This window comes from Echeneis naucrates, chromosome 8 (assembly GCF_900963305.1).
Source record: "Echeneis naucrates chromosome 8, fEcheNa1.1, whole genome shotgun sequence".
Taxonomy (NCBI): Eukaryota; Metazoa; Chordata; class Actinopteri; order Carangiformes; family Echeneidae; genus Echeneis; species Echeneis naucrates.
Window position 1 is genome coordinate 6,309,621 of NC_042518.1, and position 25,293 is coordinate 6,334,913.

General features: G+C 41.6%; 1 protein-coding gene across 1 annotated transcript; it reads left to right on the top strand.

Annotated features, from left to right (window-relative positions):
- The first annotated feature begins 629 nt into the window (after nucleotides 1-629).
- On the top strand, nucleotides 630-24,915 carry LOC115047355 (Na(+)/H(+) exchange regulatory cofactor NHE-RF2). The gene is made up of 6 exons (XM_029508220.1): nucleotides 630-1,264; nucleotides 1,717-2,010; nucleotides 18,330-18,548; nucleotides 22,217-22,370; nucleotides 22,844-22,962; nucleotides 23,125-24,915. The coding sequence occupies exons 1-6, from the start codon at nucleotides 1,058-1,060 to the stop codon at nucleotides 23,287-23,289; spliced, it is 1,158 nt and encodes a 385-aa protein (XP_029364080.1). The 5' UTR covers nucleotides 630-1,057; the 3' UTR covers nucleotides 23,290-24,915.
- Nucleotides 24,916-25,293: the final 378 nt, after the last annotated feature.

Sequence of the window (25,293 nt, forward strand, 5' to 3'; positions counted from 1 at the left end):
ATACTCTTAGTGATTAAACTAAAAATCTTTAGGAGCAGATACAGTTATGGTCATCAAGCTGTACTATACAGGCCCCTTAATGCATTAATGGGTCTGTAATAACTGACTGCCAATGTCAGGAACACAACTGCTCTGCTGTTTTTTCCACTTTGTTCTGCTGAGTGTGTTCAGCTGCATGAGTGTCCACTGTCCTCTGCTGGACACACTGAGGAACTGCACGGACAAGTCAGCCTTCAGCTCACTGGTTTGTTATCTGTACGATCATGTCAAGCAACAACAAGAAGATCTGTTAAAGATGCGGCCCACATAAAGTGCAGTCGTTACAGCACAGTGAATATGACCAAACTGAAGAAGTCAGAATTCATGATGATGGCAGAAATGAAAATGAAATGAAATAGTTTCCACTGAATTGGAACTGATACAGAAATTGCATGGGACATATTTCTGATGGGATGTATTTGATAATGCAGTGGTGTCCTGCCACAGAGGGGCAGCAGTGTGTTATTCTGCCTCTTCAGTGTCCTCTCTGAGACACAAACAGGTATCCTGGCTGGAGGTAGGTGGTGCTGTTGGCGCATACAGACGCAATCTACAGTTTCAGTAAACGCGTGTTTCGATTGACTGTTGCGGACAAACGTCGATGGAGACGTGAGCTCTCCGACCTGAGCTGGTCTGGTGACAGTACAGGGGCTCCTCTGGAGGATCCGGACTCCGTGCGTCCTGAGACCGATCGGGTTTTGGCGTCTCCAGTGCTGCGCTTCAGTTTGGACACGGAACACGAGAACTGGCGGACTGGTGGCATCGTTTTCTTGAACTTTAACTTTGTTGCTTTTAATAATGCGTTCATCAAGGAGTGGTTGATTGCTCGCTGGTGCATTTGGAAGCTGTGAACTTGGTGTGTTTGTGTGGCCCTGGTTTTGGGGGTGGCTCTGCAACGGACAGAAATGTTTACGCTCTGTGGAAGTTTAACGCTGCGCCCCTAAACTCAACATCTGTGCGTTTTGATTACCACACTCCAACTGAAACTCTGCAGGAGAGTTTACAAAGACAGAGTGACATGGCCAGCGAGCGGAAACCGCGGCTTTGCATCATGGCAAAAGGAGAGGACGGATACGGATTTCACTTGCATGGCGAGAAAGGGAAGAGCGGACAGTTTATCCGCAAAGTGGAGTCCGGCTCCCCCGCAGAAGCTGCGGGGCTGCGGCCCGGGGACCGAGTGGTGGCAGTGAATGGGGCTAACGTGGAGAAGGAGACACACCACCAGGTAAGAGGACGTGCATCCATGTTTGTGGCTCTAACTGGTGCCACAGGACGCCTGAACAGGTGACACCCTCCGCGCCGTGGCATGGCCACGCTGCCCCCTCCCCTCACCTGGCGTGATGAACCGACCGTCTGCAAGTTGTTAGCTGTGAGACACTTTACCACATATTGCTCACATTAAAAATGTGTTTTTGCTCTTTCCAATCACATGCTGCATTTCAGTCCCTTTGTTTTGACACAAAGTATGAAATGACAGCTTCAGGCAGAAGGACTAGACTGTCTGCTTTTGGATTCCAAAAGTTTTCCACTGTCTTCAGTTCTCACACTGCTGTATCTGATGAAAATCACCTGCTCACTTGTGACTGTGCTCAATTATGCCTAAATTTGACAATTACTTTGCTGCATTTTCTGAAGGAAACAGTTTTCAGTGTCTTAAAATCTCGCCCTGTCCCTCAGGTGGTGCAGCGGATCAAAGCTGTGGACAACGAGACCAGGCTGCTGGTGGTAGACCACGAGACACATGAAAGTCTGCGCGCCCTGCGTCTCACAGCCACAGAGGAAATGGCTGTTCTCGGGACAGGGCCTTCCTCCTCGTCCTCTCCTCCAGCAACACCCTCCCCTCCTTCGTCAGTGGCCCTGTCCTCCCCCAGCAAGAAGCGGGAGAATGGTTCAGTGTCCAAGCAGCCGGCTGTGCTGAGCAGCCAGGTGCAGAAGCCCACCAGGAGGTCAACGTCAAAGGCTGCAAAGAAGGTGAGCTGGCCCTCAACTAAGGCATTTCATGAGGGATTAAGCGTAATGAGGGTGTTTTACCTCATTATTCTCTTAACTAGGAACAGCTAACACACTAAAGTGAATCTGAGGTGGGATGTGGGCCTCAGGAAAACACCCTCAAACCCATTCATGAAGTAAACAGTTCATAGGAAGTCATTGAGTCCCCTGTTTGTTGGTGTGTATTAGATGGGACAACAAAGAATAACTAAGATTAGATAGATAGGTTAGATAGATTAGATTAGATAGTCCAAAAGATGAGCTTCCCCTGATATTGAATTAAAACTCAGAGACATTTACTCTCAAATACAAGAATTAAAAATACGAAGCACATTAGTGAACAGATTGCAGGCAGTGAGTCACTTCTTTGAACAGATTCTCTGCAGCTCACACAAGCTTTCACCCCAGACTTGTTTTCTTGATGCGTTGCCAGATTGAGATTAGATTTAAGTGGATATCATGTGAGCTTCCATTCTGCTCTGTACCCTCCATGCATGTGTGCTGTCTGTCAGTTTATACATGTGTGCGTCCTGAGAGAAGACCATGGCTAGCTGAAAGTGTTCCAGATGTTGTTGAAGGTCGAAGAAGGCAAGAAAGGGTCATAGGGCAGAACGGCGTCAGATGTTAGGAATCTAGAAATGGGCATCGCCACAACTCTGCAGAACAGAGTCTACATTGACTATATTAAAAAAAAAAAAAAGAAGAACAAGAAGACGACTTTCGTTTTATAGCCAAGATATATTACGAGGGCGTTTTAGATGTCATCATCATGTGTTTGGTTATACACACTCATTCACAATGTCAGCTGCATGATGCTCAGTAGGCGTTTAATAAATTTTTTGTTCTCCTTTTTTCCCTTAAATTTTCTCTTTGATTATTCCATGCTGTTGTGAAAAACAGGATGTGTTTCCGTCCACTGTGTCTCTTCTGGAACACAAACATCTGATCATCTTTGGTTTCACATGCTCCCTATCAGCGAGATCAAATTCTGCTTTGTGCATCTACACAACATGTGTTTTCACTTAGGTTGGCCCTGCCAATATATGAGCGGTACTACGAGAGCAGTGACAGGGCCAATCAGTTAAATCCTAAATGTGTATGTTTTTCTTTGTTTGGCTCTGGCTGCATGACCTGTGGGGAGAAATCCCAGCGCTTGATGGGGTCGGAGTGGCCCCAGCTCAGCCTCAGGAAATGTCTCTAGTTTCTCTCAGACCTTAATGGCACCAATGAAGAAATGGAAAGAAGGTTTGAAATTGGGCAGACAAAGCATTAACTTCTGTTTAACACGGATTTTAACTGTTTACCTTCATTTATGAAAGAAATTTTGACCTCTGTTTGAGTCACTGATGTGCTGAAAACTTCCTCCTGCTGCTTTGTCTTCTGAGACTGTAAAGGTTTGGCTTTGGAGCCGTGCCCTGTCCCATGAGCCCAAATGCTGATACAGCATATTACGCGTTGTATGTAGTAGTCTGCAGAGTAGTTACCACAACAGAAACAGACTGATCAGTGATGAAAGCTTTAATCATCATGTGAACAATCATAGCTATTCACAGCTGTAAAGCTCTGCTCAGTTTTCTGCACAATGTTTCAGTTCTGATCTGTAGGAAAGTGCTGAGAGCAGCACATTTCTTCTCATATTATAGTTTACAGAGAGGTAGAAGAAAAGGGAGGAGGGAAAGACAGCAGACAGCACAGCGCTTGGACAGAGCTAACCCAAGACTGAGAGCAGCCAAAAACAACCTTGAAGATTTGTTTGGATGGTTTGCAAGGTAGTGGACTCACATTAATGGGAGGGGGGATGCTTATGACAGTGATTGTGGATCTGTGTGTATATAAATGTCAGTACCTTTACTCCTGATGAGGACTCTGTGAACACTTGGCCACCAGGTTGACAGAACCTGGATTAACTGCTGAGCTTCAAAATGCAATTATTACAGTTTGATCTCGTGCTTTTGTGTTCATTTTATTTACTTTGGAGCCGATTGCATTTGATTATTGAATTTCACTGTTGAGCACAGTGGAAGAGAGAGAGACTGAAAGATGTGCAGGTGTCCTGAAACAGGGGAAGTTAGCTGTTGGACTTTGGCTTCTGATTTGGCCCAGTTGCAGCTGCAGCAGAGGTTAGTAAACAGCAGAAAAAATACGTTGAGGTCTTTTAAAACTCTTAGCACCCTGTTGCAGCATTTGCATTTAGAGTTATAACTCAGTCAAATCTGAATTTAATGAGATGAGAAAAAATATTTATAGATTCAGTGGGACTTGTAGTTCCCTAAACATTATCTCTGATGTCCATAAAGTCACACAAAAACTATAGAAAAATGATGCTTGAAGTGCTGGTCTCAGAATCATCATATTTTTTAGTAGTCCTCGGTATGCTTGTCCATCCATAGCTGCATTACAAGGAGGAACGGCTAATTCAACATATCTGTAGTTCAGTCAGTTTGCAAAAATATGAGCAATTATATGATAAAAAAAAAAAACAGATAATGATCAGATTCAGATAAGCAACATACAGTACATCCCAGTTACATCTGTCAAAACTCCCACATTATGGAAAATATGGTTCCAAAACTTAGAGCATGACAATCCCACCCAAATAGGAAAAAAAAGTAAATGGGAGGGTCTTTGTTTTCTCACTTTAGTCAGAGGAGGGGCCCACAGTGTCAGGAAACGCACTGTTTGTCTATCTGAAATATCGCACAGAGGACACCAATGCCAAATGTAGTTTTGTATTCATCTTCTCCTCTGTGTCACAACAACAGGGATCTTTTGCTGATACAGATTACAGTCTAAGATCCCACACGCAAGGACACACATCATAAACTCTGTACACATGTACACGGATAGCGTAGCAACCTTTTCTCCAATAATCGCATTTGCCTAGTAAATATTCCCACTGGAGCTCTTCTGTGTGTTTGTGTGTGTGTTCCCCAGTATTTTTCCTCTTTTTATGACCACCTGTCCCCCTCACATTTCTTTTTGGTTGCATTCCTCTCATGTTTACCTTTTCATGATTTGTGACATAGCAGAAAGAGTTGAGTAGAGACTGCTGACCCGCACGTTAGGTCCTCCTGTATCTGCGCTGTCTGCATGCAGTTTACAGAGGTTTTTTTTAAAGTTACTCTCCGTTGTTTTCTACATTTACAGCGTTGTACTAATTCTGCATGACCTAGGCATATTGAGTAATATTTTAAAAAGAACAATTTTCGGATTTATATGAGCAGTAGTGTTACTGTGTACAATGAAAAATTAATCGTGTGACATTAGTAACGTAGTGAGAGCTCCATGTTGTTTTGACAATCGTTACACCCCTGTGCAATTCTAAACCCAGGATCACAAACAACGACAACAACAATATTCTCTTTCCTCTCATCCTCACCAAATCTACTCAGCAGCACTCAGTTAAAGACAAGTGAAGAAATCCAGTGTTCAGGCTTAGTGCCTGAACACTGGATTGTCTGGATTGTCATTGCTAGTTGCAATGAATGGCAGTAAAACAAACGACCTGTGTGGCTGAAACCTGTTTTGTTGTTATTTTAAGGACTGATGACTCAAGGGCCAAAGATGGAGATAAATGCTGCTGTCAATGAGCATGTCAGTCATTTTTCATCTACTTCTTTAAACTCTTTGCTCAGGAACCCTTCAGTTTAAATATCAGATATCGTCCTCACTGGTGGTTCTAATTTTGAAGAGAGAAATCCCTATTTTTCATTTTATGCAGAAACTTTATGATTAATGTGAGCAGCCTGTAAAATGGCATACATAAGAGACCTGGGCTAAACAAGAAACCAGAAGGCTGGTTTCCTTCACAAGAACAAAGGATGTTGTCATTTGAGGTATGAGTTCAGTCTCTTTCTTCACTGGCCAAAAAAATGTTATTTTTGCCTTTAGGCCAGTTAACTATATCAAGCATGTTAAACAGGTACAATAATTTATGCTCAGGTTCTCTGGAGAGAAAGGAAGAGATATTTTAAAGGACAGGAACTGTCTGACTGAGGTATGAGATGGATCATTTTTCAACACACACCTGACGTGTGTTACTGTTTCTGTGCTTGTCATTCCTCCCTCTCCCACACACACACACACACACACACACACACACACACACACACACACACAAGCATGTGGGTGTGTCATTCACACTAAAGCCCAAGATAGTGTCAGGTGTCACTTTCCCACCAGAACCTTTTTTTTTTTTAATTATTATTCTTGCACACATGCATGTGTTGTTGAGCAGATAAAGCATGACTGAACTGTTAATCATGAATCAAAAATAGTTCTTCAGAAATTTGTGACACACAATGGAATATGAGAAGTCCGCGTTATTCCACATCCCACAAAGAGGCAGATATGTTGTTGGTTTGCTTTGGGGGGTTCTGGGGACATATAGTTTGTCTCTCTTCGTTGTGAAGCTTCCACAACATGCACAAACATATTGTGGCCTTTTGGTGTTGTTTTTTCCAGTCCCTCTCCTGGCTCACCAAGCTTGTTAGGAAACACAGAGAAAGTTGTTGCTATGGTGACAGTCCAGAGCGGAATTAGTGCATTGGAAAAAATAAAATACATTGGATACGATTTTTACAAAATAAAATATTGAGAAATGCTTAGGTGGCCACAAAATAGTCTATTTTGTCTTGATGTGGATGAGTGAACCTGACCTTTTAATAAGATTATTTCTACTGTGGATTTTTTTTTTTTTTTAAAGCTTCTTTGAATAGTTCACAAAGGTCAACATTTGAACAGCACTTTGTCTTGTCATAAACTTCCTCTGCCCCCTGTAGAGTGCGCACACGCACATCTGGTAAACAGTTTGAGAGCGAGGAGGGCTGCATGTTTAGGTTTGTGTGCAGATCTCAAGGTACACAAGGAACATTGAGACCCATATTTGTGTACTATGCTAGCTCAGGAGCATGGGTCATACACGAGTGGCAATGTGGCAACCTCTCAGCTATTCTCACAGCCACATTTTGGTGGCGACTCTCGTCAATCTGATGGTCTGTTTCGGCGTCTCTGTGCGGAGTTTGCATATTCTCCTGAGTTTCTCCAGGGCACTCCAGTTTCCCCCCACCGTCCAAAGACATGCATGTCTAGATTAACTGGTGATTCTAAATTGTCCGTAGTGTGAATGGTTGTGCGTCACTGTCTTTCTCTGTGTGTTGGCGTTGTAATGGTGTGTCGACCTGTCCAGGTTGTACCCCTCCCTCACCCAGAGTGAGCTGGGATTGGCTCCAGCACCCCGCGACCCAGAAACAGAAAAGCGGTAGAAGATATCTGACTGGAAGCATTGTCCGAGCTGCTTGATGGAAGACATGGGAAATGCCCACTACCATGTCTAGAGCTTTATTTTCAACCAGAATCAGCTCTATTGGTGGAACAAGTGAACGTATGCAAGAAGACTGATTCTGTTTTTGTGTTTCTTAATTCATTCCTACACTAATATGTGTAAAGTCAAGTAAATTCTAATCCTACATTTCACCGTTGCATCCTGTGCAGATTCAGTTTGCTGGTTTATGTTCAATCATAACTTTAAACTTTGGGATTATTCATGTTACAGGAAAATGTTATTGGCCCTAATTTTAGCCCATATTCACATATGTGCCACAGCTGCTGAAACAACAGGAGAGACTAAACACAAGCAAGACACCGAACAAACAAAACATAGAGAAGTATGCAAGAGAGTCCAGGAAAAAGTACTCATACATCTGCATGTTGACATTCAGTTCAGTTTTGAACTTGTAGATTGTGGCATGTGAGTGAAAGCAATCTGATGGACAGAGAGGGTCAATGCTTAAGGTCAAAAGGTTACGACTTAACAAGCACAAACAGTAACATTGGGGATCTCTGAGGAGTCTTTAGTCACAATAAACAAGAGTCTCAGTTTATCTGCATGGCTGTACAAGTTGTAACACTGTCATGATGAGGAGAACTGTTTCACCACAAAGCCCCAAAATGTATCAGGTCTTTGTGGCTCTGCAACGAAAGCACAATCCTGGGCATTCGTTTAAAACCATACAAAAAGAGATGGTAGCTCAGGTCAAGCTGACTGACACGCACTGTTCTTTGCCCTTCTCCTGGACTCAGCGTCTCATTTTGACAGTGATAATGAGAAAAAGATGTCTCCAGTCAGCTGTAATGAAACAGCTTGTAGTTCATGAGTGGTCTGGAGGTAGTCGGCACTTCACCCTCTGTGATCATCTGTGCACAGTTTTAGCTGCCACAGAGATAACTGTGTGTTGTTTTTTTTTTTTGTTTTTTTTTTTTTTTCTCTTGTTCCTTTGGTAGAAATAAGCAATTTGAGGTTATGCAATGTCACTTCAAGGGTGAACAGCAGCAGTGCAGTCGAGGTGGAGGCATGGAAACAATGTCCCTTTGCAGCAAAAAGGACACAATTCATTTTTCCCTAATCTTTATTTAACCTGGCATCTTGACCAACTAAACTGTTTCTCCTTATTTGAAGTGAATATTTCAGCTTTTTCTTTGAGAAAACTTTCCATGTAAGACGTTGGGTTTAAAAAAGTCAAATTCTAAATGTCTTTACATTAACAAAAGGGGGTGACTGTGAACATCTGGAGCTGGTGTTATAGACCCCTCCCCCAATTGTAGAATACCAACTGTGTTACATCAAGATGCAGGGGTCCAGATTCTGGGTGTGTGTGTGTGCGTGGGGAAGGAGGGTGTGGGGATGTTGGGGGAATCAAGAAAGAGTGGAATTTACTAAGGTGGGTAATAACTGAGAGAACAAGCACAATTGAGCGTATTGTATTGAATGTGAGCGTGGGGGTGTGTGCGCGTGTGAGTGAACACAGCTGTGTGTCTCCATCTGTTATCTCCCCATGCAGAGCTGATAGTATATTCAAATGTTTCCCCAGTTAAACCAGAAGACGTTGACCTGACTGTCCCTCAAAAATAATTACACCGCTGCAGATAAAGTCTTTGTCACTGATTAAGTTACAGTGCTCACATAATTTAATATGGAATAATATGAGTTCCTACTTTTTCTCCAGTATCAAGTTACAATCTGCCTTTCAAGTAAGGCGCAGTACTGACTGCTATGCTATTAGAAATCAGCTGTTGCCCTGATTTTAATGTAGTGAAATTAAACCCTGTATTTCTCAGCATATAGAGTATGTTTAAGTTAAGTCGTAAACGTTGCTGATCCTGGTCTTGATTGGTTCACCTTCTGCCCTCTGACCTGTGGAGCACTTCAAGCCTCTATCCTAGCTCCTCATTTGTTTTCTATTGCCCTGGTTCCACTTTGGCAGACAACCTGAAAATACATTACTCCTGTATGTAGCTGATAACTTTGTATTTCTGCAGAATCAGCGACTACCAGCAGTCTGGCTCACTGGCTTTTTTGGATTGTGCTTTGTCAACATTTGTGAAGCACTTTGCAAATGTTTTTTAAAAGCTGTATGAATGCCTTTTTTTTATGCTATGACCCAACCATCTGTATCTGCAGCAAGTAAAACATGACCCAAATCTTCCATATTATTTTTAGATTGCACTACTTATGTATAACTCTTCCTGGGTCAGACTGTAGGAGAACACGCCTGTTATCTCCTGCCATCGTTTCTTCATTATGGACTCATCTCTTTATTTGTTTTAGATGAGTTTCTAGCACTCTAGGATTTTGAGTTGATCCTAAAAAATAATTGTTGGATGTGGGAATGTCATTGGAGCGTAGGTCGGCTGTAGCCGGGACGAGGACTAATCATTGTGCTGCCCACACAACAGAAGACAGAGCGAGGAGAGGCAGGCAGGAAGAAATTCATTGCTTTACCTTATTGCTGCTGATTGAGAAGTCAGTGAAAGCAGTGAAAATGGTTTTTAACATTGGGTTTCTACTGTTCTGTGTTAATTGTTTGGCAAACACAGCCAACACACAATCTTAATTTCACAACTGTGTTGCTTCTCACTGGTTTTTTTTTTTTTTTTAATTCCTACTTCTGACCACTCAACATATTCAGTTTTTGTCTGCTCCCTGCTGCACTCACATCTGTTAGCCAACACACATTCCCACACACCAACCCATGCAGTGTTCACACACACACACATTTTTAAGAACACACTCAGGCATTTGGTTGTGATGTCTCACTGGCCCTGCTCTGTTTATCTCAGCTCACACATCAGCATCCTGGGTCCATTTAACTGGGACCATCTTTTTTGCTCTGACTGTGGGAGTGGGGTAAATGCAAGTGGAAACACTTAAATACTTATGCTTACTCATAAATACTTCAACTAAATCAGCTAGGAGTTCTATAGATGCTCCAGCAACACTTGACAAACGTCAAAAAGGAGGTTTGATTTGTGTGTGCGCGGTGAGATTGGATGGTGGTGAAAGTATGTGTGAATGTGTGTGAGGTAGCAGCAGATGGGAATCCCCTCTAATTCATTCTTTAAAGAGAAATGTACAGCTTGCACACACATGCACAAAGGGTCTGTAAATCTTCGACCAGACTATGATTCAGCCTCTGCAATGTCACATATACGGTCCAAAAGTCTACATTTACACACGAGTAGTACTGCAACTATTTAAGTATGATTACTTTCATCTTCAGTTAATCCGTAGAGAATTTTCTTAATTATCTAGCTATAGTTTAGTCTGTAGATGTTAGTGGAAGGAAATGTACAAGTCACATGTTTACATGTCTTGTCTAATGCCATTCAGCTTACTGTCATAGAAGAGAAAATGTGTAAATATTTCCATTTGAGATTCTACAATCAGAACCTGGACTGACTTATAGATTATCTAATTACTGACATATTTTCTGACTAATTAATTAATCAGCTGACTTTGTGAGCTCTTTTTACATTATCCACGCATTTTACGCTCTCAAACAACCTGAAAAAGCACATGCAACCCAACAACCACCACCGTGTACTCCTCAAGGAACGAACGATATCTGCCACACACTGATAACAAGGGTGTGGACGCGCACACACACACATTACATCACTATCTTCAACTACTATGTAGTCACAAACATGACATGGAGATTGATGAAAATAACCAGACAGGAGACACACAAACATAACAGCACATAACTGCTGAATATATCAGCTTCACCAGCAGCCCACGCAGGTTAAATTGACACTTAAATGCAAATCAACAGAAATGATGTATTCTGCAGCTTCTTCGCCGTTACTGCTGAAAACTACATGTGAATGTTTTGTAACGCCAGGAACTCAAAGATGAGAGGCAAAGAGTAGAGAGACTGAAGAGGAATTACGGATGAAGGAAGACAATACGGAAGGTGGATGGACACACACAACAAGCAGGAGCTTAGCGAAGAATGAAGTGTGAAGAAAATACACGAGTGGGGTATAAACCACCTGTTGTTTTTCTTCCGTCCTCTCATACTTCTGCTCACATCCTCACAATATGCTCTGACCATGAAAGTGAAACGGACACACTTGTATGATGAGATGACATAAATAGAGGGAAAGGCTGTTCAGACACAGGTTAGTTATCTGGACACAGGACACTTTTGTCCAGCAGCTGCAGTAGCACGAAAAAAGCCCATTAAAATAAAATCCACTGAATTCAGCAGTTTTTCATGGAAACTAAAGCTGTGACACGTTCATGTGTTGCTAAATAACTCGTGGCCCCGAGGATGAATGTGAAAGGATGCATATTTTTACCCAAAGAAATGGAAAATAATTCACATACCTTCTTTGCATATAGCTTCTAAAACTGCATGTTTCTTTGTCACAGGTATTCTTAGGCATAAATAAACATTTGATTATGTCACTTTTTGCTCTATGAATATCTATTTTTATTCTTTTTTTTACCTATAGCTAGATATCTGGTAATGTAAGGTCACTTTCAGAGGGAGAGAATTAACTTTTTTCTGATGGTTCCTTAAGTCACAAATGCCATTTTGATAGATAGCATAATGTCTTAAATAATGAGCTCAGCGATAAATTCTTATTTTTCTACAGCGAGAACATTTAAGGAAAAGAGAATTGACTGGAACAAAAAGTAAGATTTTCCCAAATATGTGTTCAGTAATGTTGACATGTAGACAAGTTTACGCTCATTCTGTCGACACTTTTTCTCAGTCAAACACTCCCCAAGCAGCCAAATGAAAAAGACAGATGAGATAATCCAGAGCCAAACAATGGCAGCAAAATGTCTACATGTTTGTTTGAATTTGATGTGAGCCGCAACATCAACATCGTCTTCACATGACAGCAGAGTATTCCATTCATGTGGCCAAAATGACCTGTGTTCTTCAGGGTGTGTGTGTGTGTGTGTTATTGAGCATAAATTTATGAGTTTTCTGATTTTGTAATTTTTCCCAGTAATACTTTAAAATCTTTATAGGAGTTAACCCTTTGAACTGTGACAGTTGAATGGAGCAATTCTGAATGTTGTGATAAGGGACAAAAGCATGTTGTGAAATAGATATTATACTTGACATTTGCAAAGGTCATTGTTTTTAGATCATGAATGCTGCACAATAGCAAGAAACTGGGTTTTGTTGTTGTGGGCTTTTTTTCTGGTTTTTTGCTGTCTCATCTTAATAACTAATCACAGACTCAAGCTGAGCATCTTCATGTCTGTCACGAGCTCATCTGTGTTCAGTGACAGCTCAGCCTGGAGCTACAACGCTCAGCACAATGTGTTTTCATTCATTGCAGCTTCCGCCCTGCAGCTTTTCAGACAACCTGACAGTCCAGCTGCAGACATCTCTAGCAGGTGTTAGGTTACAGCAAAAATCAGCACCCATGCTTGCCTCATCACCGTCTTACACAATTTATGAGCGCATTGTAGTCAGAGTTTGTGTCCGAAAGCTTATGGAAGGCTTTTCAGATTAATGAAAAGGCAGGGATACATTTGTCTCTAGGGAATTGACATTTATAAAACAAACTTTGCAAGCCACTGCTCTGATAAATATCCCTGCAGCACATTCTTGAAAATTGTGGCCATGAAATCAAGTCACAACTTCAGTCCGTAGAATAATAAACAAGCGTAATTCAAGTTATGAGGAGCTGGAGATCAACACACAATGACAGCTCTCGTTCTGATGGCTACCTCTGTAAATAAGTGAGTTTTCGAAGCGATGGTAGATGGATTTTATTAAATTCAAACGCAGGAGAGGTGTGATCCCATTCTAATGGTGAGCTAAGCTGACAACTGCTGGCGTCAACTACATATTAACTTTATGGACAAAAGTGCTATCAATCTTGTTTATGTGATCAAGGTTTATTTAAATGGCCATATTTCATAAAATGTCATATTTTATGAAATATTTCTGGGTCAATGGACAGTCAGAGTCAAACGAATTTAAATCACTACATTACAATGACAACTTGATCCATGACAAACCATCTGATAATGTCGCTCATTAGGTCTTTGGCTCTTGTATTTGTGTTGTGTTTTTTCCATTACGTGCGTTCACTCTTGTTCATGTTTTGTCTCTCTCTCACTAATTCCTGAGCTCCTAAGCTTTTAGGAAACACTGAAACACCAGGTAACACAAACACACACACAGACTGGGACTTTGTAAACAGATCTCAGCAGGTCTGTCCCAGTAGAACAGCACTGGACGCACAAAAACACACAAACACACACACACACTGAGAAAAACTGTTGGTTATCGAGATTGCTGTCCAGTTCTTGTGTTTTCATGTCCTTCCTGTCTCCCACATGCTGTGCATCATCTCCCCCTCTGCTCACCCCATTTCTCTTTATGGGAGTCCTTATCTAAGCCATAGCTCAATGTTACTTTTATTCCCATCCGTCTTTCCTTTGTTTCATTTTCACAATCCCTGAAAATCTGCGTTTTTCTCCATATGCCTGTCATTTCCTTTCTCCCTAATTCCCTGCTCACTCGTCTGTCTTTTTCTCACCCACTGTGAGTACTGGCCAGATCGGCTCTTTTTCCTCTCTGATTGAGCAACCCCCGAAGCAGCTGCATGTGGGGCACACACACATGCACACACATCTACACATTAACCAGAACATCTGAGCCCAGCAATTTTTTTCTTGTTTATTTTGGTTAAGTCCTGTTAAACGAGCCTCATGTGGGCCTTGCGCACGCAGCCATGTGCCAGTTCACTCTAAACATTTAGATCTGCCTGAAATCTATACATTATAAATGTATGTCGCCTGGATGTCGTTTAAGCTGCATTAGTTCTCGCTGACAGAACTTGTTTTACTGGCTCCACTGCTGTCTCCATAGCAACAGGTTGTCAACCATTTCATTAGCTACTACCACATGTACCGCTGTTGTTTTTATTTTGCCAAAAGTCAAAGACAATGTCACCAATGTTTCCATTAAGACCTCCATATTTGTGCTGTTGACAGCCAGTTCTGTAGCCATTACGTCGGTCTGTCCATCTGTCCAGAGCCATTCAAATCAGAAAGGCACCACAAATCGACCAATCATAACACAGAATGGGTCTTGAGGCACTCAGCAACACAGTTTGGGTTAGAGGGGGAAAAGTGTTGGGGTTAAAGCTAGCTACTAACCGACTAATCAGGATGTAGCTCAAATAAAGAATCAGCAGCCTTGCTTGCGGACGATTCGTGGAAATGATGGAGCATCAGCTTTTCATTTGTTCCAGAGTAGAGATAATTAGCCTTGAAAAGCATAAATGTCAGAAGTAAAATTGTCACACAATTGTCAGTGGTTAGTTGTTGGAGAGTACGCTTGAATGTACTCCGACTGCATTTTACTGCAACAGCCATTTAACACTTAAACACTTAAAACTTACAGCTGGAAAACATTCTGTTGACATTGAAAAGTTTTCCTAGCAGAGAAATAACATCAGCTAACTGGGATACAGTTTTTAGGTCATGGAAGGAGGGCTATTGGAACAAAAACTGATGAACTGATGAAAGCATTTTTAGTTTTTCCATGCGAAGAGTTTAACACAATGCTCTTTTGATTGAACCTGCCATCTCATTGACTTGCCGATTTCCACTCATTCAGCATATTTATATGCTTGTTATAAGCTTCTCTTTTACCTTATACATTACTTGCATTTTGCAGATGCAAGTAGTTGTATTTTTCTCAAAGAAATAAGTCATTGATCCACAATGTTTGTATTTACAGTGCACACGTGTAACTGACAATAGTTCCTATAAATGCTAGATACGATAAATAAGACTCAAAGGAAGCTTGACGTTCAGAAAGGGTAAAAAGGGTGTATTGCATTTATGATAATCCCCTGTGGGAAGCATGCAAGTGAGAGTAATGCTGACAAAATGCTTTACACACACAGCGGATTTAAAGTTCCTTTGTATTTCAACACCACGCACACATACACACATATAACCAAACACACAACTTGTTGGGAGTCAATAGTGAGCCAATTATCCTTGGCTGTGAAAGGGTTAACAGCGGTCACGATCCATCCATCGCAGCAGGCCACCGCTCAATTATTCATTAAGCTGCGATCTAGTTTCATCAACTCCCAACAAGAGTGCCAGCAGTCGCATGCAGAGGGAAGTGTGTTTTTTAAGTTGTGCGCCACGTAAACCCCAGACTGGGCCCATCGAGACGCACAGACACAGTCACACAAACACACAGATGCTACTGTTACTGCTGAAAATAAAAATGGAAAAAGTGCATTGGTGTATCATCCCATCGCATCAAAAGCACAACCTGAAACACACTTGTTGTAATCATCAGGTTATTTTAAACAGGTGACTGGAAGTTAATGGGATGCTGCCGCCTCTGTGTGCAACGACGACGCTCTATATCAAGGAAAAGCGTAATTTCTAATGCAATCATAATTGTGTAGCTCAACCGCAGAGTTCAACACCAAGTGTTGTGTGTACCCTGCACTCTCCCCCACATGTGCTCACGGAGACTCACTGAAACAAAAGCTGATTGTGGCAGGAAACTGAAGGAATTCGTGGGATGGTACTTGTCCCTTTGACGCCACATCCTCTCATAGTGCCACAGTCAGGACCCCTGGGTCAGGACATCGAAGTCCATAATGTCCTTATGTAGGTGTGAATTATTTCATATTGTTTTCCTTTTAGGAAAAACGGCCAGATTTAGTGCAGAGATAGTTTTCCATCTGAACTAGGCCTGAGCATCACTACAGCAACGTGCATGAAGCAAAACATGGATACTGTGTTTTTTTTCCCCTGCTGCTTCTCTTCCCACGTGGGACTGTGTGTTTTGAAAAAAATGTCCAATGCTAATAATTTCCTTGTGTCAAGTTAGTTTGTGAGGGACATGACATCTTATTCTCTCTCCCATCAAAATATTTTTCACAAAAACCATGAAGTTTTCAACACCCAAAGTTCAAACAAACATGATGACCGCACTTCCTGCGATGGCCTCTCGGTTCTGTGTTGACCTCAGGCCCCACAAACCTCTCCAGCTGATAGACTTAAAAATCTTTCAAACCACGTTTCGCAGCCCTTTACACTTATTCGGCGCAGATTAATGCAATTTGATGCAGAGGACGCACACTCCTCATGCAGCAAGCTTTCATAATAAAGCTCATTAAGATCACAAAAAGACCGAATCAAGAGTGTCCTGAATGCACACTAACGTCGAAAACAAAGCTCTGAAGGGATGGCACGGGCCCCAGGAGATCATTAACGGGGGGCGGAAAGGCATCGAGAGGCAGTCGGAGGTTAGATTGGCAGACACTTGCGTCGCCCCCACATAATGAGTCCCAGCTGTGCCACTCTCACTGTTTATGTTAGAGGAGCTCCACTGAAAACTTCCTCTCCATCGTCTCTTTACTGGAAACTTCCATCATCCTGACTTTTCTGCCGTTCTGTTGATCTGTTTATCCATCTGCTGTATTTCTCCACATCGTTTCAACTCGCTCTTTCTTTTCTTGAACTCCTTCTCAATCCTCTTACTGCATCTAATTTTCTATACCTCCCACACGCTCCCTCTCTCCTTGCTTATTCTCTCCCTTTTCTCCGTCCTCTGTGCCATACTGCCCCCCTTCTCCCAGATCCCAGGATCCTAATACATTTGAATTTATATTGATACATTTTCTCTCCCTGGGAAGATCCACCCCTGCTGCCCAGCCCAGGCACTTCCTCTTCAGTCAGGAAAGGAAGATCTGGAGGGATTCATGAGAGCTGAGCTGCTCCACATTATTCGTCATTACTCCCTCTCTCTCGCACTCTCTCCTTCCTTCTCAGGGCAAACTGCCCAGATCACCGCTACCCTAAGGAATTCACTGTGGAGAGATCGAGTGGGTGGCAGTATTGTGGTGATCAAGGTTTGGCCATGGCTGATTTAAAATAATCAGAACCTAAAGAGAAGATAGTTAGTGGACATGAATGATAAATCAAGAGGAGCTGTCCTCTTGGTTCTCTGTCAGGATAAATCATTAGCCATCTCCTCCTCTCCAAACACTTCACTACCTTTGTACTGGTCTCACCCTGCCCACATACTCCATATGTATTTTTAGCCGGCGCATGCTGGACCACAGTTTCATTTATGCAGTGGAAACAATAGACCAGGCATTGTATAATATGGACATAACAGGGCATATTTTCTGCAGATCACCTATGGGCACTTTATCTGTGTGTCAGCTGAGGACATGGAGCTGGACAACATTAATCAGTGTTCTCACTGCAAGTTTGTTTTCCACGAGCATGTAGGAGGTGAATCAGTGTGATAATACTGGAGAGCGCAATCATACAGGTTCTATAAACGTCTTCTAGGCCTGAGCTACGTGCTGCAAATGGACACTTTCACTCCAAAGTGAAACATGCTCGATGAATGCATCACCTATTGTGTGACTGAATGGTAAATCACAAAATGAAAACGTAATCGAGAGAGAATCTGAATTCGACAAAGGATCATTTACATGTAAGAAGAGGTTTCTTTTCAGAACTATTTTGTTACATTAACTTCTGTTACATTAGTACACTTTTTATGATTTGATGAAATTGCCTTCTTTTACATTAGTCACCATTAGTGACCCACTGCTAACATTATTTGAATGAAAATCTCACCCTGCATGCTCAAAATTTGGATGTTATAAATGACCGCAGTGACTCAGCTGTGTGTTTTCCATCTCTCTTCCATCATTCAAGATCATCACATGCCCTGCAGAGCATCATGTCACCCAACAACTGTTTCAGTATCTTCGTATTTACTTTAGTTTTGAAGCAGCCCACTGTGGTCTCACTTTAGATTTAATCAAATTAACACACAAACTGCTACACAGTGTGGTTTTCTAATCAAGAGCTCAAACTGCATCGGCCTCAATTAAAATAATTTAAAAAGGAGAAGCAAAGAGATGAGGATTTCCACATGGCACTAGTTATGAGATAAATACATATTTCTCTCCATCTCCTCCAGGAGGCTCTCGCTCCAGCTGAGGCTCACCCCCAGGCACGGTCTCAGTCGCAGCCCCAGACCGACCTCGTGCCACGTCTGTGCCATCTGGTGCGTTCTGACATGGGCTACGGCTTCAACCTCCACAGTGATCGGTCACGGCCCGGACAGTACATCCGTTCCCTGGACCCAGGATCACCTGCGGATCGTGCTGGCCTCCAGCCACAAGATAGACTCATTGAGGTAAAAAGAAAAAAATTTGCAGTATATGAAGGGTGTGCAGCCACTTATATGTGAAGGACTACTGTCTTTCTGTAGCTTGATAGTTATTTGTACAGTGTAAGCATATCGATCAGTACAGACGTTTGCCCAAATTTTCTCAAAGCCATGTAACGATTATCCCCCATAAATGTATATGAATATGTATGTTTCTCCATAATGCCCATCACTGCCTAACCTTTTGCTATTGGCTGCTCGACGCTGTGCACTAACCACTGTGTTTGCATAGGAGCTTGTTTTATTTATGTTCATATATACAGCAAACATGTGACAAAAGCTCTGGACACATAATTCAATTTGAAACTAAATCCAACAATAACAAATAAAGATAAATGATAATTGTAGTTTTTACCAAAATTAAATCTAAGGTTTCAGAAAAAAGTATACATCATTTCATGCACTTATAAAATGCAGATGTGACCCCATGTACTGGTACTGTCACAGCTGTAATTACAATGGCATGAGTCACACGTGTGTCTGTTGTAAGGGGTCGTTTTTCTAACAAATAACAGGACCTGGAGTCTGGAGTCAATCTTCACTTTATGATGGACTGCAGATCGCAGGGGCTAACGGGGGAGAGAGCTGGGGGGGTGTGTGTGCGTATGTATGCTTCCTTCGATAAAACGCTGACAGAAATGGAGACAGACAGTTTGTTGGCAGCAGGGAGTGGAGATGCAGGGACCAAAGAAAAGCGAGAGTCTGTAATTTACAGTCATAAACTTTAGAGGCCACTGATTTAACTGATTGAGCGTGAATGTTTTTTGTTTTGTGCTCTGTTGTATATAAAACAAAAACAAAAAAAAAACATGCCGACAGTAGCATCAACCTCTTCATGAACTGTGTACACACGCACACACACATTTTTATCCCTCCATTCCCATGACCTTTGACCTCACTGGCTGTACATCAGGGTCAACACCAGGCTCCAAAAACCATTCACTCATTTTTATCCAAAGTGGCTCATCGACATCAAGCTGTTGGATCTTGATACTAAGTACTTTATCTTCTTCGAGCAGTGGCATTAATAGGATAACTTAACACGTACATTTTTTGTGTAAAACTTTGGACTGTTGTGCTGCAATTATCTTTAATTTCCTGTTGGATACTGTTGGCAATACTTCATGAAATTTGAAACCCTCTGGTAAACGTGGTTTCACACCAGCCTCAAATGTAGCGTTTGGTTTGGCCCAAAAAAAAAACCCACTCCCTGGTGAGTTGGTGTGCAGGGGTGTGTGTGTGTGTGTGTGCGCGTGCGTGCGTGCGCTTGCTCATGATTGCTACCATCTTTGACCATGCGTCAAGGCAGCACTTGTGTTATCTGTCAGCAGATTGTTAGAGAGCTGAACAACCATGACAGATCTCTCACTCACTCACTCTCTCTCTCTCTCTCTCTCCCTCCCCCGTTCGCTCACTACCTCTCACCACGCCCCATTACACTGGAGGTGTATCAGCAGCTCACGCTGTAAAGGCTATAACGCGAGCTCAGCTTTCTGCCAACGTCTGGCACAAGCACTGACACCATTGAACGCCTCATCAGCTTCTCTGCTCTGTCTGAGCTCAACCGTGCATACTCCAAACTCCAAACATCACAATAGCGTGACATCAAAGTCCATACAAACTTGTGCCACACTTGCTTTCCCAACTGTCCCCACACACGCACTCGAGGTTAATGGGGTTCCTGATAGCCCACAAATAAACTCCACAGGGATTTGACAGCAGCTGACTCTCACTTACATCACAAAACAACACACACATCATCTTTGGGAGACCTTTGCCTTGCTTTGCCATCGTGACATTTACGTCTGTAGTTCTCTGCATGCATCCATTCCTCCCTCGAGTTGAATTGCAGTCACTTTGTGATCCCTTAGCCGCTCGCCTGGTGCAACTATTGTGTCATAATGCAAATACAAAGATTAAAAATCCACAACATGATCACAAAATAAACTCAACTAAGACGTCACAAAGGAAAACCTGACAGCTACTCTGGGAACATTAAATTTGTCTTGCAAAGTCAGAGTAACTGCAGCCAACAACCAGACCATACGGTTGCTGAATGATGCTTTGGTTAAACAGGTGTAACCTGGAGTTTCAAAAGGAAACAGTTCAGCTTATCATGTAAATCATTCATCACACCCAATTTCACTTCCTGCACTCTGCACGGCTAATACTTGTTTTTAATCCAGCCAACATTATGCTGAAATATATCCAGTGGACATCAGGGTGCTCCATGGCTTTGAGGGGACAGGCACTAATATCCACACGGACACACACACACACTAGTATCAGCAGATTTTTTGAGGAATAGTGCCGTGGGAAATAAGCTCCTGTACTGTTCCTGCAGCATGTATTAATTAGCGCAGTGGGCAGAAAACAGAGTGTATTATCTTGTGTGGGATGGACTGTTAATGAAGGGCTGTGAAACATGACACAACACCTGTTGTTTGGCCAAATACAAAGATGTTTGTTCCTGCTGTACCAAACTGTCCCTGGCTGACTGATGATCTGTCCATCCAGAGAGGAGAGGAGAGGTTCACATTTTCCCTTTGTGGAACTCATATATATATATATTTAATTTTTTTTTTTTTTTTTTTTTTTCAAGTTGCTTCAATCTCATTTCCACTGTGGTCATCCTTCCACTTTCCCTGAAATACGTGTAATACACTATTTTCCTTCCATCCTGTTTTCTTATTTCAGTGCCATTTTCCTCACATTATTGAGAGCAAAAGCAAACTTTAACAGTTGGCACACTTCTCTTGCCATCTGCCATGTCCCTTCTTGTCATAAAGAGTGAATTTTAAACGATTTCCTTCTCAGGACTGTGATACCTGAAACCCCCACCATAGCCAGAGCTCAGGATAGCCATCCATAATTGATTGTGTACCAATACTAACTTGGCGTTGCACAAGGCCGCCCACATCAGAAAAGCCACAGTCTAGACAAAGCTTTTGAAACACTGGCCTCCAAATGCATTCTGCATCTTGATAAGAAACAACAGGCGATTGTGTTTTGCTAGTAAGGTGTAGAGGCAACGTCGTGACTGTCAGACAGACCGTCACACGCAAACATATTCATAAAGTCTCTTTAGCTGTTCGAATGTCCAAAGCTCTAAAGAGGAGTTCCGACATCGGGGGTTGCTTGTTCAGGCTACGTTTTCCCAAGAAATCATGAATCATAACATGAGTTTGAGCAACGTTGTGCAGAGTGGTTCAGGCACTGAGACCTGAAGAAGCATCCACAATCAGTATGTTGATGCTTGGCTCCCCCTACTGTGTGCTCAAGCTTTCGGCATCTCACAACATGGCAACACTAAAAAATTTATTTCATTTCCTTTTTTGTAACTACATGTAAGAAATGCAAACGAAGTGAGACCTTTCCCACTTGCTGGAGGCAGGATCAATGCAAAAAGATGTCTCAGTTTGATATTTTGGTTTTTACTTTTTCATTGATTTCATTTCAAATTTGCAAAAGTTCACTTTTCACTAGTCATAATGAAGTGTTGAATGTAGATTGAGGATTTTTTTTTCTTTTTTTTTGCCAAAGACTGTAATGTTTAGATTAAAAAAAAGTAAAAAAAAAGCAAATAGTTTCAGTCATTGAACACTTTCTTCATGCTGTCGGTCTGTGTTTTCCAGGTGAATGGCGTGAATATTGAAGGCATGCGACATGCAGAAGTGGTGGCCTTCATAAAGAAAGGGGGAGATGAGACCTGGCTGCTGGTGGTGGATCCAGACACAGACGAACACTTTAAGAGGAGAGGGGTGATCCCCACAGTCAGCCATATCAAAGGTATGACTACACCACCCGTTGAAGACGTGCTGTATAAAAATTCTGGAGCATTTGGCTTTCTGTAATCTTTTGCGACACTGGATGGTAATTACAGGCATTTTATGTGGAAAGAATGGTTCTTAACAAATCTGTTATTCTCTCCTCAGAAAAAAACTTTCATTCAGACACATTTTCACATTTTCATTAATTTCTTTTCGAAAGCTCAGTTCTCTACATACATCACATTTTGGTTCCAACTATAATTATTACAAAATGACACACTTTTGTCTTTTCTTAGGAACTTGCTCAGAAGTTATTAAAAAAATTATACACCCTGAAAATAAAGTATTCAGAAGAAAAGTCAGGCTTGACTGTCACTGATTCCTGAACTGACGAGGGTGATACTCACAAACTTCACTGAGACCACACGTTGGTCCAGTACAGTGTACGACATAATCAAGTGATTTGTCTGAATTGTTTGATTATTTCCACAGATTATGATGGTCCGTCCATATCCAATGGTTCCTCAGGCCCTCAGATCAATGGTAGCTCCACCACACAGTCCATGAGGTCCACACGCTCTGACCTAAGCAGCCAGGGAAACAGCACACAGGTGTGTGTGTGTGTGTGTGTGTGTGTGTGTGTGTGTGTCTGTGTCTGTGTCTGTGGGCATTCATGTGTCATGCTGTGTTTGGGGCTTCACCTGAAAAGCTTTTTCCCTCAACCCTTCTGTGCCTGTTTCCCTGGTTGATAACTTTCTTTATCTCCGGTCTAGCTGGCAGACAACGAGGGCAGTCGCCTGCTGGACCCGTTCGCTGAGATGGGCCTGACTCTCAGTGCTACAGCAGCAGAGGAGAAGATGAAGGTCTATGCCAAAGAAAAGAAGAAGGCACCGCAGATGGACTGGATGAAGAAATATGAACTCTTCAGCAATTTCTGAGACAATAAACCTCCAAGAACACTTGTGAGACCAAAAGACAGAGCTGTCTGCGCTGTGGGAGAAGGTCTCTGTTTTTAGATGGATCATATTTTTTTCCGAGACAAATAGCTAAAATGACACAAATCCAAAGGAAGTCATTTTTGGAGCTTAAAGGGAAAAAAACCTAAAGTTGCCGAATGGATTTTACCTTTTCAGCCACTTCAGACTTCTCTCTGACGACTAAGGCAACCCCATCAAAGTACAACAAAATACCGACTAACTGCGAAGACTGTTGCTAAAGTCATATCGTTAAGAGGAAGGATCCTCTTAAAAAGCTTCAGACACTGACTTGTATCAGATGGAAGCACGACAGAAGAGCATTCACAAATCAACCAAAATCCCCATCACTTTTTCTGCATTAAATCAGCCCAGCCTCTCTGTAACCTCCCAGAGACTACTTTTAGAAAAACTGGGCTTATTTTTATATTTAAAAGGTATGAAGAACTATAAGTAAACAGTATCCCATTATCGTGGACTGCATTTGAAATTGTTTTACGGACACTCTGACAAGAATGATTGTGGACATTTTGGGCGTTTTGTCTGATTTAACCCAAACTCAGCAGAAGATCACTGTGAATGAGCTGAGACTGTCCACCTCCGGCCCACCAGAAGCTTTGATGATGACTGACAAAAAAAACAAGCACACCGTGTGTATATCTTCTTTTGCATTCAGCGAATGTCAGTTTAAGTGCAGAGCTGTTTCTTGATCACATTAGCTTTTTTTTTTTTTTTTTTTTTGCATAAGAAATGGTTACACCACTGACATTAAAAATGTGTTGATGAAGGAAATGATGGAAACTGAAACTGAGGAGAGAAGTCTCTCAGTGCAAGCAGCATCACAAACACGTTTTACATTGTAGAGAGCTTGATGGCACAGTAGGGGGCAAACTTACATCACAAGTAAGATGCTTCTTTGAGCAATTACACTGAAGGGAGTAAATGTTCATCCAAATTTCATTCATCATTTCACAAAATGTCCATGAAACAGAAATCCATCAAAGGAGATGTGGAGGAGTGAAAAGGAGTGAAACTTCGTCATCTCCAGTAATATGAATGTAGTTGAATGAGAAATGAACTGGATGTAAGATAAACATGACACTTTTTTTCTGTAGTTAAAATGTAAAAATTTATACCTAACTGTGATATGAAAGCAAGGTGGAAATTGTGAAGGCAAGTAGCTGAGATGATTTTATAACCAGTCCTGAAAGAAAATTTAGTTTAGTTTGCTAAGACAGCAACTAAATCAGTATTAAAGACAGAACAGACTACAGGTAACTTCATTTAGGAAGAATTCTCCAAAATATTTTAGAAAAACAGCTTAAATGGGATTTTCCCAGATAATATTAGTCAAGTGGATTCAAAGCTTTCAGTGGCTAATGTGACAAATGTGAGGCAAAAGGATGAGATGATGCTTTATTGAGTGAAACTGTCAGATTTTCCGTTCAAAGGGATAGTTCCAGTTTTGGGAAATACACATATTGGTTGTATAACGTTAATCAAATCCATTACCAGCTTCTCTTTTCTTTACTTTTTTGCAAAAAAAAAAAAAAAGTATGAATACATTATTAATAATAATAATAATAATAATAATAATAATAATAATAATAATAATAATAATAATAAATAAAGTAAGTAGCCATTTGTAATCAGCAGCTTTGGCAGATTAAAAAAAAAGAGAGATAACATGTTAATTTAGGTAGATTTTTGTGAACAAATATTGTACTGTTTCAAGCCGTTGTGTTAAGCTAAACTAACCCAGTATTAGTATAGCTTTATATTTACTGCACAGTGAGGGTGGTACATGAATTTACTCACATAACTATCCTACAGTAAACAAATATGTGTGTTTGCCAAAATACTGGATCATTCCGTTAAATAAGTTGCCAGGAAAGAAAGTGTGTGTGTGTGTGTGTGTGTTTGTGTGTTAGGATGGGCTGCAGTGGGACTAGCAGACCCACAGAGTGA

Coding starts and splice junctions, on each gene's coding strand:
- LOC115047355 (XM_029508220.1), top strand. CDS start 1,058: ATGGCCAGCGAGCGGAAACCGCGGCTTTGCATCATGGCAAAAGGAGAG. Junction 2,011..18,329: donor CGTCAAAGGCTGCAAAGAAG/GTGAGCTGGCCC, acceptor CATCTCCTCCAG/GAGGCTCTCGCTCCAGCTGA. Junction 22,371..22,843: donor CACAGTCAGCCATATCAAAG/GTATGACTACAC, acceptor TTATTTCCACAG/ATTATGATGGTCCGTCCATA.